The sequence below is a fragment of the Sciurus carolinensis genome, chromosome 17, assembly GCF_902686445.1.
Source record: "Sciurus carolinensis chromosome 17, mSciCar1.2, whole genome shotgun sequence".
In the NCBI taxonomy this organism is placed as follows: Eukaryota; Metazoa; Chordata; class Mammalia; order Rodentia; family Sciuridae; genus Sciurus; species Sciurus carolinensis.
The window spans coordinates 36762376-36782259 of NC_062229.1; the positions used below are offsets into that span (position 1 = coordinate 36762376).

The 19884-nt window shown below is 33.5% G+C and overlaps 1 protein-coding gene across 1 annotated transcript in view; it reads right to left on the bottom strand.

Annotated features, from left to right (window-relative positions):
- The window catches only part of Stt3b (STT3 oligosaccharyltransferase complex catalytic subunit B), a 110764-nt gene that overhangs the window by 57388 nt on the left and 33492 nt on the right, over window positions 1-19884 (bottom strand). Inside the window, exons 2-3 of the mRNA XM_047530602.1 lie at window positions 7441-7549; window positions 4293-4580 (exon numbers count right to left, since the gene is read on the bottom strand). Of these exons, the coding sequence (XP_047386558.1) occupies window positions 4293-4580; window positions 7441-7549 (397 nt within the window). The remainder of the gene's footprint in view (window positions 1-4292; window positions 4581-7440; window positions 7550-19884) is intronic.

The following is a 19884-nucleotide window of genomic DNA, read 5'->3' on the forward strand; positions in this document are numbered from 1 at the left end:
CTAATCTAGTGATTTAGAAAAATTAAAACAAAAACTAAGATAAATCAAAGAAGAGCTAAATAAATAGAAAAAGATACCCCATTCATGGATGAGAAAATACCAAGAAAACAATTCTCTCCAAACTGATCTACAGAATCAATTCCCTCCAAAATCAAATCCCAAGAAGCTTTTATTAGAAGTTAATAATGCAATTCTAAAATTTATACAAAGCAAAGAATTAAGGGCCAAAATAATTCTGAAGAAGAATAAAGTTAGATTATTTACGCAACCTGATTCCAAGAGCTTCTATAAACTGATCAATAGGGTACAGTGTTATAAGAAGAGATACATACAAATCAATAGAATAGAGAAGTCTCTAAATAGATTCATAGGTACAGCCAATTGATAGTCAAGAAGTTACCAAGGTAGGAAATCCAGTGAAGAAAGGTTAGCCTTTTTTATCACATAGTATCTTAGCAACTGGATTTCCAAATTCAAAGACCTCAAACCCTTATCTTTTTTTTTTAATTGGTTCTTTTTAGTTATACATGACAGCAGAATCCATTTTGATATAATTATAAAAGCATGGAGGACATCTCATTCTAATTAGGACCCCCATCCCTGTGGATGCTGAGAGTGAGATTCAATGTGGTGTATTCATGTATATCTAGGAAAAATGTCAGATTCATTCCACTGTCTTTCCTTTTACTATCCCTCTTCCCTTCCCTTCATTCCCCTTTGTCTAAGCCACTGAACTTCTATTCTTCCCCTACCCTCTCTTATTGTGGGTTAGCTTTGACATATCAGCAAAAATATTCGACCTTTGGTATTGGGGGATTGTCTTATTTACTTAGCAGATAGTCTCCAAATTCACCCACTTACTGGCAAATGTCATAAAGTGATTCTTTTTAATGTCTCAGTAATACTCCACTGTGTATATAAACCACATTTTCTTTATCCTTTTATCTGTTGAAGGGCACCTAGGTTGGTTCCAATCCTGACTTGTGCTGCTATAAACAATGATGTGGCTGTGTCACTGTAGTATGCATTTTAAGTCCTTTGTGTATATGACGAGGAGTGGAATAACTGGGTCAAATGACAGTTCCACTTCAAGTTTCCCAAGGAATCTCCATATTGCTTTCCAGAGTGGTTGCAGCAATTTGAAGTCCCACTAGCAATGTATGAATGTACCTTTTCCCCACATCCTCACCAAAATTTATTATTACTTGTATTCTTGAAAATTGCCATTCTGACTGGAATGAGAAGAAATCTCAGTGGAGTTTTAATTGGCATTTCTCTAACTGCTAGAGACATTGAACCTTTTTTCATATATTATTAACCATTTGTATTTCTTCTTTCGAGAAGAGTCTGTTTAGTTCCTTTGCCCATTTATTGATTGGGTTGTTTGTTTTTTAGGTGTTAAGTTTTTTGAGTTGTTTATCCAGGGTATTAATGCTCTGAGGAGTAAATAGCAAAGATTTTCTACCATTCTGTTGGCTCTCTCTTCACACTCGATTGTTTCCTTTGCTGTGAAGAAGCTTTTTAGTTTGATGTCCTCCCATTTATTGAATTTTAATTTTGCTTCTTGCACTTCAGGAATCTTGTTAAGTAAGCTCCTGAGCCAATACATTGAGTATTGGGCCTACATTTTCTTCTAGTATGTGCAGGGTTTCTGGTCTAATTCCTAGGTCTTTGATCCACTTGGAGTTGTATTTTGTGCAGAGTGAGAGACAGGGGTTAGGTTTCATTCTACTAGATATGGATTTCCAGTTTTCCCAGTACCACTTGTTAATGAGGCTATCTTTTCTCCTATGTATGTTTTTGGTACCTTTGTCTAGTATGAGGTAACTGTATTTATGTGGATTTGTCTCTGTATTCTATTCTGTTCCATTGGTCTTGTTGCCTGTTTTGGTGTCAATACCATGCTGTTTTTGTTACTGTGGTTTAACTTAAGGTCTGGTATTGTGATGCCTACTGCTTTGCTTTTCTAGCTATACATTGCTTTGGCTATTCTGGACTTTTTATTTTTCCAAATGAATCTCATGGCTGCTTTTTCTATTTCTAAGAAGAACATCACTGGAATCTGGATGGGAACTGCATTAAATCTGTATATCACTTTTGGTTGTATGGCCATTTTGACAATATTAATTCTGCCTATATAAGAACATGGGAGATCTTTCCATCTTCTAAGTTCTTCCTCAATTTCTTTCTTTAGTGTTCTGTAGTTTTCATTGTAGAGATCCTTTGCCTCTTTTATTAGACTGATTCCCAAGTTTTGTTTTGTTTTCTGAGTCTAGTGTAAATGGAATGGTTTTCCTAATTTCCCTTTCAGCTGATTAATCACTGGAGTATAGGAACGCAAATGATGTTATTTTTGTATGTCTGTTACTTTGCTGAGTTCATTAATGAGTTCTAGAAGTTTTCTGGCGGAAATTTTTGTGTCTTCTAAGTAGAGAATCATGTTATTGGCAAACATAGTTTGAGCTCTTCTTTTTCTATTCACATCCTTTTAATATCTTTATTTTGCCTAACTGCTCTGGCTAGAGTTTCAAGGACTGTTTTCATTTTGAGAAAAAACATTTTTTGAGACAGAGTGTCACTAGGTTGCTCAGAGCCTTGCTAAATTCCTGAGGTTGCTCTTAGATCCTTCTCCCTCAGCCTCCTAAGTAATTGGGATTACAGGCCTGCATCACAGTGCTCAGCATGTTATATGAATTTCATCTCAATTTGGAAAATTTTTAAAAATATGGAAAGATAGTTCAGGACACGACTGTAATGGTTCTGACACATATGTTAAAAGAAAATAAAGCATACATGCCATTTTTATGTTTCTCAAGAGCATAACTTTTTTTAAAAATGTGCCCAAATGTTAATGATAGTTACCTCTGGAGAATTTTTTTCTTCATATTTTTCTATTGTTTAAAATTTCCCCCAAATAGGGCATTTTATTTTTTTTAAATTTACTACATAATACATGAAACATAAATAGAGAGTACTGAAGCAGTTAACAGCCTTGCTATCTAGACTTTCAAATTAAAATACTGTATTTGTTTCAGATTATTCTGTTAAAAAAAAGTTTTAACTGATATAAGTTAAAGCTCCTTTAATTCTGCTTCCTCAATCAACAACCCAGATTCAGGAAAAATTCATATAATGAAAGTAGTGTATATGAAGGATACATACCATATTTTGTACTTTCATTATAAACAGGTATAAACAAAGACAGTATGGTTTGTGTTGTTTAAAATTTACATAAAAGATTTATCATGCCTATTCTGCTACTTATTTTTCCACTTGGCATCATATTATCAAGATCCATCTATATTTAGATGGATTATTTTTATAATTAAAAATTATGCTTATTAAATGGCTTTAAACAGATTTTGAATTTAAATTTTTCTCAGCTGTACACAATAAATGAGAAGAGTTTTTAAAAACATTTTTTGATGAATATAATGGCACTGGCAACATCCTACAGATTACTATCATCTTTATCTCCTTGGGTGCTTTTTTTTCTTCTCTTTTAAAACTCAAGATCAAGAGACTGTCTCTATTGATCATATTGCAACATTCTCTTCTGGAATTTCAGACCAGAGCAAAAATATCTACTAGCCAAGTGATTTTAATCAACATTAAATCACTATTAAAGAGGAAAACAAAAAAAACAAACAAACAAAAACCCCACCATGCTGCCAATCCCCTAGCTACCTTAAAACATTCTTATTAAAAAAGTACTGACACACAAAGCTTTTGGGCAATTTCCATCACTGAAAAAGTAGGATGCATTAAGTTAAAATAATAAATCAATTCAAAGCTCTGAGTTGAACCCAATAATAAGTAGTACCATATTGTATGCAGAAAAAAATTAACTAAATTTAAATAATTTGTCAACAGCAAAATAAACACTGCTAATTTCTGAAACAGAATTTAAAATTTCAAGCCAAATCATTTTCTTTTTCTATTTCAGAACTTTCTCCCCTGAAACAAAAACAAACTTCACATGTTGTTTTGTGATAGCCCCTGTTTTGGAACTCTGACTTATAAATAAAGAATAACTATTATCTTCACCTCTGAATTAATAACAGAATTGTTGGGAAACATGTAAAAATTTATATACATACACATTAATCTAGTTATGTATAAAAAGAAAAAAGCCTGACATTTTAAATTGTTAACTATTATTAAATTTACTAAGAATAGTGATAGAGATCTCTGTATGCAACAATTGGTAAAAGACAAAATGTACAATCTAAGGCATTTCAGCAGAAAGATCATGGGCTTTAATGGTAGCAAATCCATTAAGTGTTACTTACCCACAAGTAGTATGTGAACTGAAGTGCAAAAATAGCAATGCCTTCATTATCAAAGGATCCGGCTACTGACCGAGATATATAACCTGGTACAATAGCAATAAAACAAGCAGCTAAAAGTCCTGCTCCTTGGTTCCAAAGTTCTCTGGTAAGCAGGAAAGTAGATATAGATGTAAGGCCGCTAAAAGTTGGTGCAAGGAATACACATACATCTCTTATGTGAACTGTTATGTTCAATGTATTTAAAATCCAATGGATAAGGCCAGCTGTTATCATCAGCCCTGGATAAACCTAGGAAGAAAAAATAATGGAAAATGTAATTACATATAAAAATGAGGTGGATGAAAATGTTAACATTAGTTCTCTTCTTTATAATATTACATATTGCTTATGTAAGTTTGAGAATGTCAAAAGATTTCCTTTTTTATATAGTACAAAATAAAATCTTTTTTGATTAGATACAAAGAACAAGTTAATATATGAAAGAAGACAAAAGAATGAAACAATGATTAAAATTAAAAATGTTTATCAGTTAAACCATAGGTGATTTCTTAATGATTCTACTAATTCTTTTTCTCACTCCTAAAATAGTCTCAGTTTAACCTACACTCAAGATTGAGATGTTAACACACTTCAATTTTGTTCATACCATATGCATATAAGAAAAGGAAGACAAAGCAAAGAAAAGTTGTACATAAACATGTTTAGTTAGTATTTATAAATAAGTCTTTTCTCTTTTTAAGCTAAAGATTTGGAAAGCAAACAACTCCAGCTAAGAAAAGAAAGACCAGTTGGTGAATTCAAAGATAATTTTTTGAGACTTCTGAAAGGTTTCAAGATTTTATATCACTTAAAGTATTTAGGGATGGAAGGGAAATAATATATAAGAAATGGTCAGTTAACAGTTAAATCACCTTCATATAAAAGAGAAATATAAAACATTAAGATGATTCAAACAATAGTAAATAGGGTTTTATTTCTTAGCTTTTCCTCAGTGATTAAAATGTGCGTTTACATCTGCATCCTCAGCTAAATCCCAAGACTCCTTTTACCTCCATATCTAAAATTACCAAGATAAAATTATAAATTCCATATTCTGACTATACTATTTGAAACTGCAATTCCCCCTTGTCTTCAACTTACTCCCTTGCTTTTTCTCCTTAACACTTGTCATCATTTGACATACGATTAAGTGTTCACTCTCACAATAATATAAGTTCCAGAATAGCAAGAATTTTCCTCACAGTTGTGAGAAAAATAGCACAAAGTGGATACTCAATAACTAATTAATGCATGGATGAAGAAAGGGACTCAAGGAAGGAAGAAAAAAGTAGTAATTTATCATCATTCTTACAAAGCAGAAATTGTCTTTTATTTCACATTAAATACTAGGTCCCACTGTATGATTTTGTCAGCAATCATGTAAGAAAATGGAAATGAATTTGAAAATACTTCTCGAGGTAAGTTAATATGTTCACGTAATATGGCAGACTGAGTTGACATGTAACAGCTTAAAATACATAAAAGTACTGAATGAAAGGACCAAAACCAAAGAAACAAAATCCTAACAACAAAAAAAGCATATTCAAATTCAAAAAACTAGACAATTCTCCAGAAACCAAAAATAAAAATGAAATTCGAAGTAGGTACTAAATGTCATGGTAGCCCACAAAATGAAGGAAAGGAGGGGGAAAAAAATCCCAACAAACCAGACTAGGAACTAGAGGTCAGCGGGTTTTCACCCAACACAGGGATCAGGTCCAGCATAAAGTCAGGTCCTGTTTATGAAACATAACTAAACAAATTCTACTCATCCAACAAGGGAAGCAGTAAGGAACTTTGCCTTCTTTCCACAGAACTAAGTAGGAACTAAGTCCAAGGAGAAATAAGAAACTCACTGAAATGTGTGAATGCGGGTTCCAAATTTACAACATTAGGTATAAGAAATCTCCAGTTGAGAAATAACCTCTAAAAACTGTTCTAAAACCAGTGATGAAACCCCTAACAATCCAAAGACAAAGATTAATATGGGGCTGGTCCCAAATCCCAGGACTCCTAAAGTGTAAGTACAAACAGGTCCCCATTGAGGATAAATTCAAGATAAAAAGTTACAACATGGAAGGGAACAAATTATAGTCATCAATCAGGCATATAAGATTAGAACCAAAGAACCACAGGTAATAGACACTGACCATCGCCACTACCATTTCATACCTCTCTAATTCACAATGGAGATTATCATAATTACTTTAATGTGCCTTCATCTCCATTTACATCAGGATAAGATGCTCCAAACTAGAACACCTTACTAAAATGGAAAACATGTTCTTCCTAAATACAGAGAGAACATATACAAAGTGTGAATATATTCTAGGCCACAAATCAATTTCTCAATTTAAAGGATTCAAATTGTATACAATTTGTTGTATAGCAACAAAACATTTGAAATACCAAGAAAGATAACTGTGAAATCCCTTTATGTTTGGAAGTTAAATATAATCTGAAAAAGAAAATTAGAATGATAATGAAAATACAAAAAAATCAAAACTTATGGAAGTAATACAGTCACAGTGATTAATGTAAAAAGTATAGCTTTAATAACAAAGTCTGAAAATTACTTAGCAAATCACCTCAAAAAAACTCAAGAAAATGGAAGAAAAAAACTGAAGTTACTAAAACAGAAAACAAACATGTAACATAATCGACAAAGTTTCTTCGAATTAAGAAAAAAACTTAAAGAAGTTGACAAACTGGTGAAACTGATCAAGGAAAAAAAGGAAAATCAAGATTTCCTCAATAACTGCCTTGTCTTTCACCTTCTCTTCAAAATTCTTATACCCAAAACTCTTAAATGATATTAACCAAGTTGCTACAGAATAGAGTAAAACACAATCTGAACTTGAGATACGCTATGAAAGTAGATTCCCATCTAGCCTCCACCATTTAGAAATAGTGGCCATTGTGAAATAATCCCAAAACAAAAACAGGTTAGGGGAAATTTTATCAAGAAAAGAATCTATGGAAATACTGAAAAATCGGTCACAGAAAATATTGTAAATTATACAAAGTTTTCAAGAAACTCTTTCCCCTTAGCAATTAACAATTTATTCAAGTAACTATAAATTAACAAAATAACTGCTAGTATACTTACAGTACCACCTACTATTCTTCCTAGTGGATACCATGCTCTTTCATCAAACCAATTTAAAAATTCATAGAACCCATGAGATGCAAGATGATGTGTTGATCTATAGTTAAACCTGAGAGAAAAAAGAAAAAAAAGTTATAAAATCAATTAACAGAAAGGAATAGTTCATTAAATTCTGTAGCTACACAAATATTTTTACAGTATTTTTCTTCAACTCAAATAATAAAGTTACCTGAAAAATAAATATGCTTATATCTCTAATATTACTAAAAGCACCCCTCCCCCGCACAACAAAAAAGAAACTATGTCTACAGAACTATTAATGCTCAAATTAGTACTTGGTCATTGCTTGACCCAGGACAGAGGGTTATAATTTGAGTGAAAAAGGTAGTAGAAAGTCCACAGAATTCATTTTATGATCAAGGAAGTCCATGACTCAAAAGACTAAAAACTACTGACAGAAGATAGCATCAAAATGAAATAAGCAGGACTGGCTCAGTGGTAGAGTGCTTCCTAGCATGTGTGAGGCACTGGGTTCAATTCTCAGCACTGTATTTAAATAAATGTCCATCAACAACTAAAAAAAAAAAAAAGTTTTTTAAATAAAATAAGCAGTACGTGACATAAATGCCAAATATCTTCAACATTAAAAACTAAAGAAAAACAACAACAGTACTAAGCAAATAAGAATAAACAAGCACTGTAAAACATGAATATGTATGGCCTTAAAAATAAATTATGTGTAGACAAGAGGTAGAACAATGCTGGATACACAAAATACGCAAGAAATTCTCAAACCCCAAATCAGTTTGATACATCCTTCCCAGCAGCAAATCCTAACTCTCCATAACAATCACTAGATAGATGCCAATTTTGTAGTACTTTTAGATAAACTTATGAAATACTAAGAAGTGCATACCCTAAAATCAAACATTTGAGAAAGTAAGCACCATGAGGACTAAGGAACAAAATCAGCAAAGAGAAGAATATCATAGGAAATAGAAAGAAGAAAATCTCCAGAGTAGCCTGAGATAAAAGCTTAACTTGGAGGTTAAAAGCCCAGGTTCTAGAATCACAGTGCCCACTGAGTATGAACCTCAACTTGCTGTGACTCCAGTTACTTATGCTCCCTGTGCTCTAGCTTCTTCATCTGTAAAACAGGGATAATAATTAACACCTCTATCATAAGGTAGCTATGATGAGTAAAATAAACAATACAGTAAACAATTTGAAGTACTTGGAAGGTACTGTTACTAGAATTAATTAGACTTATGATAAAAGATTCACTTAAAATTGTGAATGGTAGTTGTTAAGATAAACAAAATCAAAGCTAGGTTAAATAGTATAATGGACAAAAGAATGAATTATAACAGAAATTGCACAACCAAAATGTTAAGGATAAAGAATAATTTAAAATCATTTATTCAGAGAAAAGGTGATTTTCTATAAAGGAATCACAAAATCAGATTAATACTATATTTCTCATTAGAACTACTGGATGCTGTAAGATAATGGAGTAATATATATTTGAAATTTCTGAAAGAATTTTTAAAATCAGAATTTTAAATAAAACAATAACTTTTAATCAGTAACATAGATAGCTAAGATAATGCTAGGATTGTTACCTCCCACCCAAACAAGTATTTACGGAAGCTGAATTTAGAAAGGGAAATTTAAGCTACTTTGTTTCTGAACAAAAATTTTGTTTTGCTTATAAAGACAAGGCCATGGAAAGGCTGTACAGCAAAAAGGAGATGGAAAATGATCTATCCAGCACCATAGATGTGACATTTTTTCTCAAGGAAAAAAAGACCCACAAAAAAGCAGACCTAACCTTTGTAGTATGCATAAGAGTACAGTCTAAATTTGTAAGGAATTCCCAAGCCACAAAATTATCATTTATCAACAAGACTCCAACATCTAAAGAACATTCCAAACATCTCTAAAGAGACCCAGATGAGATCATAACAAGGAATATCTACAGAAGGAAGAGATTCACCATAGGAAAATAAGTACAAACAGAAAGAGTAATACCTTCAAAACTTGTGAAAGTATTTTAATGAACAAGGCCTAGGATTAACAGCAAGAATGGAGGTTTTAAATTCTCAACCTAACTTTTCATTTGAAAAAACTTATTCCAAGGGGTGATTAATAACATGTTTTAAATACCAGGAACTGTGTGATTCCAACTTCAAAGCTTTCCTGAGAAGTATTTTTCACTTTCCATTTTATATAAGTCTCCCTCTTACTGAATCACTCTCTTCCTTTGACTTTAATGACTATAGTAGTCTTCTGATTTTTAGACACCACATCTAGTTCCCTTCTCTGCTTTCTGTACAGGGAGCCTTCTCTACCTGAGATTTTCTCAATAACTCACTCTAAAATCTCTGCCCAAGAGACATCAGTCATACCTAGGCCTTTAGCTCCTGATTTAACATTTCCCCCACCTACATCTTTCTTCTCATATTTAAACTAGCATTATCTAAGTGCTTATGTGTTTCTTCTTGAATGTCACAAAGGCATCTCAAACTCAACTTCCAACTAATTTATCAGACAGTTCTCATACACCTCCAATACAAATACACATACTATGTCTATGTTACGTTTGCTATTGCCTAACTTGAAGAATAAACAAATCTAGGAGTTGTCCTTCAAAGTTCCTTCTCTTTCACATTCTATAAACAAATCCTAACAAGGTTGTCACTTTACTTCCTAAATATTTATTAAATCTGTCCACTATTTTTCTACTCTGTTACTAGGACTTCAATCCAAGCTACTGTCTTTTAATGAAACAACTGAAATAGCTTCTACTTGGTCACCTTCAATTTTCTAATTCCCCAATCTGTGTACCATGCCACAAGAAGGAAGGTGATTTCAAAATGCAAACATGAGCATAATTTGACTTTCAATTTGAACTACACAAAGCCGACCTAGCTCTTAAAGAGAAAAAAAACTCCATTTCTTAACATAATGGTTGAATATCACACATGGTCTAGCTCATACATAACTCTACAATCTCATCTTGTAACGATCTACTACTCTACTTTCCATACACCCATCTTTCAGTCCTCCAGAATCACCTCATCACCTCCCGCCACAGAATCTTTAGACTGAATCCCCTGGGCCCGCATCAGTCTTGTCACTCTTTTAGCCTGGTTAATTCATCTTTTATACTCCAGCACATTTCTCTAGAACCCTGTACCTAACAGAAAAGGTTCAGTGAACTTTTCCTCCTAGTACCTTCCACAGACACCACTTTCACATTTGTTTAGTTAATATCTCTACGGAGGCACCACTGAGTCTCCCAACACCTAGCACAGCACCTAGTTCAAACCTCTTGCTGAATGAATAACTGATTCCATAAATGTTTTTAAATGGAGATGAGATCCAATTACTTACCCAGATGCTAACATTAAATAGGTCCCAAAGTTAAAGAACCAACTGAACCATGTACTTCTTGAGATCCAAGCCTACAGGCAGAATTAAAGTTAACTGACCCATTATGGTTCTATTAAAAACCTAGCTAGGATAGCTAAAAGCAAAATAGAAATGGAAGTAGAATGTGATCAGTCCTAGTTGATCCTTATGATCAAGTCACTACCTGTATGCATTTTTTAAGGCTATCACAACTCCCTTACAGATCCCTACATACCCAGGCTCTTTGATTTTTAGGTAACTTCTTCCTGTCTGAACTGCCTCTATTCCTTTTATACTATTTTCTGACCCAGTTTTCTACTGACCTCTATAAAAGTTCTTTTCAAAGGCCTCATGTCTTTCCCATCATATCCTGGAAATTAAATAACAAGACTGTAAAGGGCAACACACTCTTATTTCACTTTGCTTTTTCAGTTAGTAGTGGTCCCTATTTTCTTTTTGAACCTACAACTCAGTACCCTAAACTCATGCCCCACCCTGTACAGAACACTCAACTGATCAGTTGCCCTGAATGAATGACAACTACCTGACTGTGGCGATAAATAAAACTCATCCAAGATTCTTGTTTAGTAATCTCTCACAAACACTTAGGATTATGAAGTTTCTTAATTTTGCCAACAATGGTGACTGCTGATATCTTATTGTAGTTTTGATTTGCATTTCCATGATGCATCCTGAAATATATTTAGTGACTATAAAATTTCTGCCTGGGTGAAGTGTGATCAGCAGTACTTTGCACATTTTTCTATTTGGTTGATTTGAATACTTTTTTTGTATCTTGAGTACTATTCTTTTGTCAGGTTTGTTTGTGGTACTGGAGATTGAACCCAGGAAAGCTCTACCACTGTGCTACCACCTAGTACTCTCTATTTTGAGACAGGGTCTAAGTTGCAGAGACTAGCCTCAAACTTGCAGTCATCTAGCCTCAGACTCCACAATAACTAGGGCTGGTTTCTTTTGTCAAGTTTTATAAGTTGTAAACTTCTGTCATTCTAGGACTTTTCATTTTTCATTCTTAATGGTATTTAAGGAACAGAAATTCTTGATATAAGTCTAAACATCAGTTTTTATCATAGAGATAGTACTTTTCTTGGGGGAAAAAAACGCTTTGTTACTCTAAGATCATTAGGATATTCAATTTTGATCTCCACTGGACAATTTATAGTTTAAACTTACCTACTTCAGTTTTTAATATACTTGAGATCGATTATTATATGTGGTGACAAATAGGGATTCAGTTTTAATCTCTTACCTCCTTATAACTGCTACATCATTTATTGAAATAACTATTTTCTCCATCTTTCTATAGTTCCACCTCTATTATATACTAAGGGTTTACTAATGCCTGCATCAGCTTCTGGATTCTATATTCCATCAAAGTGTTATTTACTTCCGTCCTTGCAACGATGTTATGCTATTTTTATTACACAACTTTAAATTAAATCTTGACATCTGGTAGAACATTTTTATTTGGTGCTTTTGGTTTTGTCCCTTCCTATTTCCAGAGAAATTTTAAAATAAATTCCATCAATTCTACCCAAAATACTTCGCAGGATTTTTTTACTGAAATTTCGCTTACTCTACAAATCAATTTAAGGAGAATTAACACCTTCATAATGTAGACCCATCCAACCCATGAATACAGATTATCTCTTTACCTATTTAGGTCAGATTATCTCTTTTTTAAGGTCTTCTTTATGTTTCTCCAGAAAGTATATAATTTTATGTTAAACGTCTTGAACATCTCTTTGATTTAATCCCACCTTTAATGCTACCTTAATTTATTTTTTTAAAAATTTGTTTGACATGTTGACAGGCATCTGTTGATACTTTTACATTGATTCTGTTACCAGAAACCTTGCATGCTTATTAATTCTAGTAATTTATCACCAGGTTATTTTAAATTTGAAAATTAATAAATACCCCTGTGTCTTAAAAAGAGATTTCTCAAAGACTATTTCACAAAACTTCATTTTTAATGCTCTATTTAGAAGAGGCAGTATTTCACCTATCATTTTTATCCCTTTGACATCCCTTATAACTGCCATTTTTTCAATTACAAATACATAAGTATGTATATTTATGTATACATATACATTTAAATAAGTATACAAATACAAATAAACACAAATTTTGTTCTAAGTAAAACTTAGTTAACAAAGATAAACAACACAAAATTCCAAAATGGAATAAGCTCCTGGATACTTTTAAAAGGGTATTATCTTTATTCAAATAAAATCTTCATGAACTCAAAAGAAAATACAAATTAAGTTCAAACTTAAATTTGTACAAAATTTGATGGTAAAAAAGTTCTCCCAAGGGTTAAATGATATTCTTCAATTAAATGATATGGAAGTTTGTTTGGGGTCTAATAAAAAATTCTGATTCAAGATCAAGTGACTTCATAATTACCTGAATTCTTCATCATGTTTATAACTATTAAACTGGAAGTCCCCAAAACTATATTTATAACACAATACAAATCTGTTAGAGATTATTGTTTCTACGCAAATTTCCAGGATACCTCAGTTGTAACACAAACAAATATGACATTTGGATTGTCTATACAACTACTCTTTTCTACAGAAAATAATGAAAAACTGAATGTATTTTTCAATCACACCCTCTTTTAAGCAAATTTTAGCATGGTCTTTTTCTTAGTTCTTTGTTCTGCCTACTTAAAACCTGCCACAGTCATGTATTTTACTCTCCCTATTTCACGCAATCATCTGGAGTTTGTAATTATTCTTTTTTTTTTTTTTTTGGGTGCTGGGGATCGAACCCAGGGCCTTGTGCTTACAAGGCAAGCGCTCTACCGACAGAGCTATCTCCCCAGCCCCTGTAATTATTCTTAAAGATGCTTTCTCTAATATTTTATTCTACCCAACTTCTGCCAGTCCATGTTTATTTGTGTATTCAAAATATGTTGGAACCTCTATTCTAGGTTCACCTCACAGTGGAATATCTTCTTAGTGATTCTTGTATCCTGGAGGTATCTCATAGTTTCCCAGTACTTCCCTCCTAAGATTCAATTAATGTTTATTTTATTTTGTTTATTTTGTAATCCTGGGGATTGAACCCAGTGCCTCACACTTGCTAGGGCAAGTGCTCTACCAATGAGTTACCCCAGCCCTATTTTTTATTTTGAGACATGGTCTTGCTAAGCTGCAGAGGGTGACGGCCTAGAACTTGCCAGTCTTCTTTCTACCTCAGCCTCCCAAACTGCTGGGATTACAGGCATGTGTCACCACACCCAGCTAATGTTTACTTTATAATTCCTTCTTGGCATACGAATATTTATCAGCAAACTGGAAATTTTTGTGTTGTATTCCCTTCTTCATAAACTAAAGCAATTGTGCATGAAAGGTAGTTTTTAATTTTGGCATGTCCAATTCACTTACTTTAAAAAAATTATTTAAATAGCTGGGGGAATTATACATAAGACCACGAATTGATAATCATTGGAGCTGGGTGATGTATACATAAAGGTTCACTCCAATATTAGCTCTACTTTCTTGTATGATTGAAATGTTCCAAGAAGAATGTATATGTGCATGTGTAAATGTAGTACACATGTATGTATTTATAAAACTTATTGAACTTTAAAAGTACATACATGGCTACGGACGTAGCTCAGTGGTAGAGCATTTTTCTCACATGCACAAGGCCCTTGGTTTAATCCTTAACATCACAAAAACAAAAGAAAACACAACAAAAATGTATACATATGTGTAAAATTTTTATTATGAAAAATTTAATATACATACACACTCCCACCCACACAGACTATAAATTTTCCCCAAGCAAAACTAGGTGAGGTGGCTGAAAAATGACACATTAAAAGTTAGTGGTCACCAAAGTAAATACTAAAATAAAAAAGAGAAATAAAAGTAACAGTCTAACACTATCATAACCCTTTTTTAACTAATGTTATCAGATCAACCTTAAGTATTTTAACTATAATAAAAGAATTTATTATGTAGTATATGACAAAAGTTGATAATTATTATATAGGCAGTATTGTTATATACGAGGTTTGTCGTGGTCTTTTCTCCACTTTTAGTTTATTTGAAATTTTCATAATGAATGAATAACTCTTTCAAATTCTCTGTTCAAATATTTAGAGCCACCCTACAATTCCAATAATGTAAGACTTGTTTAAAGAGACAAATAAGCTTCACAAATTTTTTTCACTTCTGGAAGTGGCATATAAATAATTATACTACTTCTCGAAAAGAAATAAACATGTAACTACCTGAGATGAAAGAGTTAAAAAGGGATTACTTAATTTGAGAAGAGAAAAAAACCACATTACAAAGTAAAAGACTTCTTAAAGACCCACCTTTAAAAATAAGCTAAATATATATAAATTGTACTGTCTTCTAAAATGTATTGTTGTTTGTTGGATATTAATATATACTGTATTATAACTGCTTTTACTTATAGGAAACTAAAAGAACAGAATTTGCTAAAAGTCACTTTTTTTTTTTTTTTTTTTTTTAATCCTTGTGAAGCCTCTGGTTTCTTTTTCATCCCAACAAAAGGCAAGAAAATTTCAAGAACTTGATTTAGGGAGAAGAGATTATCTCCTAATACAGCAAGAAAAAAAAAATACTAGAATTGCATTTATACAAAAATGGTTATGGGCTGGGCACAGTGATGCAGACCTGCAATCCCAGCAGCTGCGGGGCGGGGGACTGAGGCAGGAGTATCTCCGGTTCAAAGCCAGCTCAGCAAAAGCAAGACACTAAGCAACTCAAGAGACCCTGTCTCTAAATAAAATACAAAATAGGGCTGGGGATGTGGTTCAGTGGTAGAGTGCCTCTGAGTTCAATATCCTGTATCTGTCCCCCCCGCAAATGATTATACTTCTCGGGTTCGGATAAACAATGAACCACCTCTAGCTGCCAACTCCAGCTGAAGGAAAAGGCAGGTGAAGTAAAGTCTTTATACCATGACTCATAGGAAGCAAGACTGCCCACAAATCGATTGGTAAAGCAATTGGCTACAAAAGCTGCAAGAGTGCGCTCTCTACTGGAGGCATGAACAAATCTCATCAGAACAGACCTGATACTATGGCACTCCATGAAATAAACTCCCCTTCCTGAGGCTGATGCAAGAAATTGCTCAGGACTTCAAAACAGATCTGTGCTTCCACAGCGTAGCTACTGGTGTTCTGCAGGAGGCAAGTGAGGCCTACCTAGTTGGTCTTTTTGAAGACACTAACCCGTGTGTCATCCATGCCAAACGTGTAAATGCCAAAAGATCCAACTAGCACACTACATACACACAGAATGTGCTTAAGAATTCACTATGATGGGAAACATTTCATTCTCAAAAAAAATTTTTTTTCTTTTCTTTCTGCTATTGGTAGATACTTTTTCCCATGGGGGTCAAAAGGTACCTAAGTATATATATTTGGAAAGCGGAAAAATTGGGGACAGAAATCAGGTATTGGATGTTTTTCCATTTTCATTTGTGTGTGAATTTTTAATATAAATGTAGGGATGTAAAGCATTAATGCAAGTCAAAATGTTTCACTGAACAAGTTTCAGCAGTTCAACTTTATAACAATTATAAATGAAACATTTTTCTGGACAATGCCACCAGCATTTGAATTTTTTTTAATAAGTAAATTTCTTATGGACAGCAAAAATAGAAGAAAAAAATGATTGGTATAATGCTATATTCAAAAACATTACAGTTTAAATAGAATTTTATGAATTGGTTTAAGACTTACCCAACAAATGCTACATTATCTCTCTAGGTAAACAAATACCAGGTATCACCAACTTGCTTTATAAAGGAGGGCTGCTTTTATAAACAAGGAATGGCACCAAAAGCTACCTCTGTATTTTCCTTCTATTGGATCTTGTTAGACACCTAACCATTCAAGACATCTGGCTTAAGATTTAATAGTTCATCTTATAGCATATTGAAATACCAAATGTACACTCAAAAAACCAGCTAAGAAATATCATGATAATGTACAGAAGCAAAATACCACAATATATCCTTTAATATGTCTCAGCCCTAAAATTAAATGAAGCACAACCCAGGTCCTTGATCCCACGGTCTCATGCCTGCTAGGTAAGCACTCTCCCACTGAGGTAATTTTCAACATAATATACACGGCATATGTAGAACTTGAGCTAGAAAAGCTGAGAAAAGTTTCTCTTAATTTATACCTAATGCAACTTTTAGCTCAAATAAATGTGCTAAAGAACATGTTAAAAGTAAAAATTAAGTTTCCCAAGGGTCTTTTTTCTCAAATCATGTTTTTTTCTACCAAATGCATACACATAAATGAATCAACTTTCCTTGGCTCTTTGAGGGGAGATGTGAGAAGTATTGCTTTTTCATAATACTGGCATTAAGATGACTATATCAAGTACCTACTTTAGTAGTTGGTACTCTTCACTTCTATACTACATTCTTATATAAGTACACTCTGAACACAAAAGTAACCTTAGAAGTATAGAAATCAGGCTTTACAAAACAGATTCAGAGTAGGAAATAATAAAAGAAGAAAGGGAAACCCTTTGTCAGGCTAAAATAGGGTGATGAAAGACAAACTTATCCCATATCCATAAATGTTCAGTTCATAAGACACACAAGACACAAATTAAATCCAAGACATAAAGAAAAGAAATCAGTCAGAACCAGAAAGGAAAATAAAATTAAGTAAAGGGAGGAAAGCGGCTTTGCTCAATGATGGCAGTGATAAAGAACAGAAAGAAAAGGTAGGAGAGGTAAAAGGCAGGGCAGAAGGGAAGACATGGGTGTGGAGGGAAGTGGGACACCACACCAAGTACTACCATATGTCAACATAGTCAGTTCCCTTTTGGACAGGCAAAGTCTTGAATCACCCCATGGTTCTAATTGTTTTGAGTTGAGAAATCAGGTTAAATAAAGTTTTTTTGTGTGTGTATTGGATTCTTCCCCCCACCCTTTGAATAAAAAATAAGGATACTTGGACTCCAAGTGAGGGTGCAGGTTGTCTCCTATGGATAGAAGACAGTGTCAATTTGACAGTCTAACTTTCAAAGACTCCCCAAAACTCTTTTCTGACAACATTAGAAAAGCATGTGCTTCTACAGGTGGCTACTCTATATCTGGCATTAGTTTGTTTTCATTTTTGCAAAGTAAAAATCATTTATTTCTTTAAAAAATTCCTTGAGCAACTGGTATGTACCATGTTTCTGTTCGGCACCTAGCTTACATCAGTTCTGAGACATATAAGGATGGAAGCAGCTAAAGAGGGGAAAAAAGCTGTGCTAGGCAAATATGCAAGTGCAAAGGGCATGCAGTAGAAGAACTGGTGTGATTAAGCAAAAGAAGGGTTGCCAAGAGGGACAGTGGTAATGAGATGTGTTTTAAACACTACTTACTTTCAGTCATTATTAACATGTTAATATTTGTTAGACACTGGAATAAAAACATTTTTCATTTACTCATCAGACATACAAACCTGAGGTAGGATACTATATAGATGATTAGCCTAAGGCACAAATATGTTGTCATAACTTGTCTAAAATCATACAGTCATGAATGACCAGGATGGGATCTAAACTAGGCAGCTTTGACTCCAGCATCCACATTCTTATGCATGATCACAAGAAAGCTTTACACCCAAAATACAAAGAACCCAATCAATAAATGGGCTAAGGAAATGGGCAGACACTTCACAGAAGAAGATATATAGGTGATCAACGAATATATGAAAAAGTGCTCATAATCCCTAGTAATTAGAGAAATGCAAATTAAAACCACCCTAAGATTTCATCTAACTCCAATTAGAATGGCTATTATCAAGAACACAAGCAATAATAAGTGTTGGCGTGGATGTGGGGAAAAAGGCACACTCATACTTTGCTGGTGGAGTTGCAAATTGGTGCAGCCACTCTGGAAAGCAGTATGGAGATTCCTCAAAAAACTTGGAATGGAACCACCATTTGACCCAGCTATCCCACTCTTCAGTTTATACCCAAAGGACTGAAAATCAGCATACTACAGTGATGCAGCCACATCAATGTTCATAGCAGCTCAATTCACAGTAGCTAGATTGTGGAACCAACCGAGATGCCCTTCAACTGAAAAATGGATAAAGAAACTGTGGTATGTATATATATATATACACACACACACAATGGAATATTACTCAGCCATAAAGAAGAATAAAATTATGGCATTTGCTGGTAAATGGATAAAGTTGGAAAATATCATGCTAAGTAAAATAGGCCAAAGCCCCCAAAACCAAAGGCCAAATGTTTTCTCAGATAAGTGCATGACAATATATAACAAGGGGGGTGATGGGGGGAAGAGAAAATGAAGGAACTTTGGAAGGTATAGAGGAAAATGGGGTGGAAGGGAGTGCAGGACAGAAAGATGGTAGAATGAAACGAAGTATTACCCTATGTATATGTATGATTACAGGAATGGTGTGAATCTACAACGTGTACAACCATAGAGATGAAAAGTTGTACCCCACTTGTGTACAATGAATCAAAATGCAGTCTGTAAAACTAAAAAAGATTTTAATTAAAAAAAAAAAAAAACAGCAATGCAGCAATCAATGTATGTAATCATTTCCATTACCTTCTGGGTACTGTGAACTTTAAAAAGTAGATTTCAGACTGTTCCCAGTACCTTAGGGATTCCAAAGAGCTCCTCTGGAACTACTTTTCTGACAAGAGTGGGATACCAGAATAGATAAATCAATAAAATGGAACCAAGTACCGTCTTGTTTGTTTATCTACTGAGCTCTTTATACATAAATTCTCATTTGATGAAAGTGTTCAAAAGTTAAATATTTAAAAAAAACACTGGCATATACGTTTAAAATACATATAAACAAAAAACATTGAAAATGCACTGACATATAACTTTAAACCTTGAAGTTGATGCCCTTTCTTAATTTACTTTGGAAACAAAAGAACAAAAAAAATCCAATACACATCTTATTTTATCATTTCAGATTTCAACTCTTTGGTATAAATAATATAAACATGG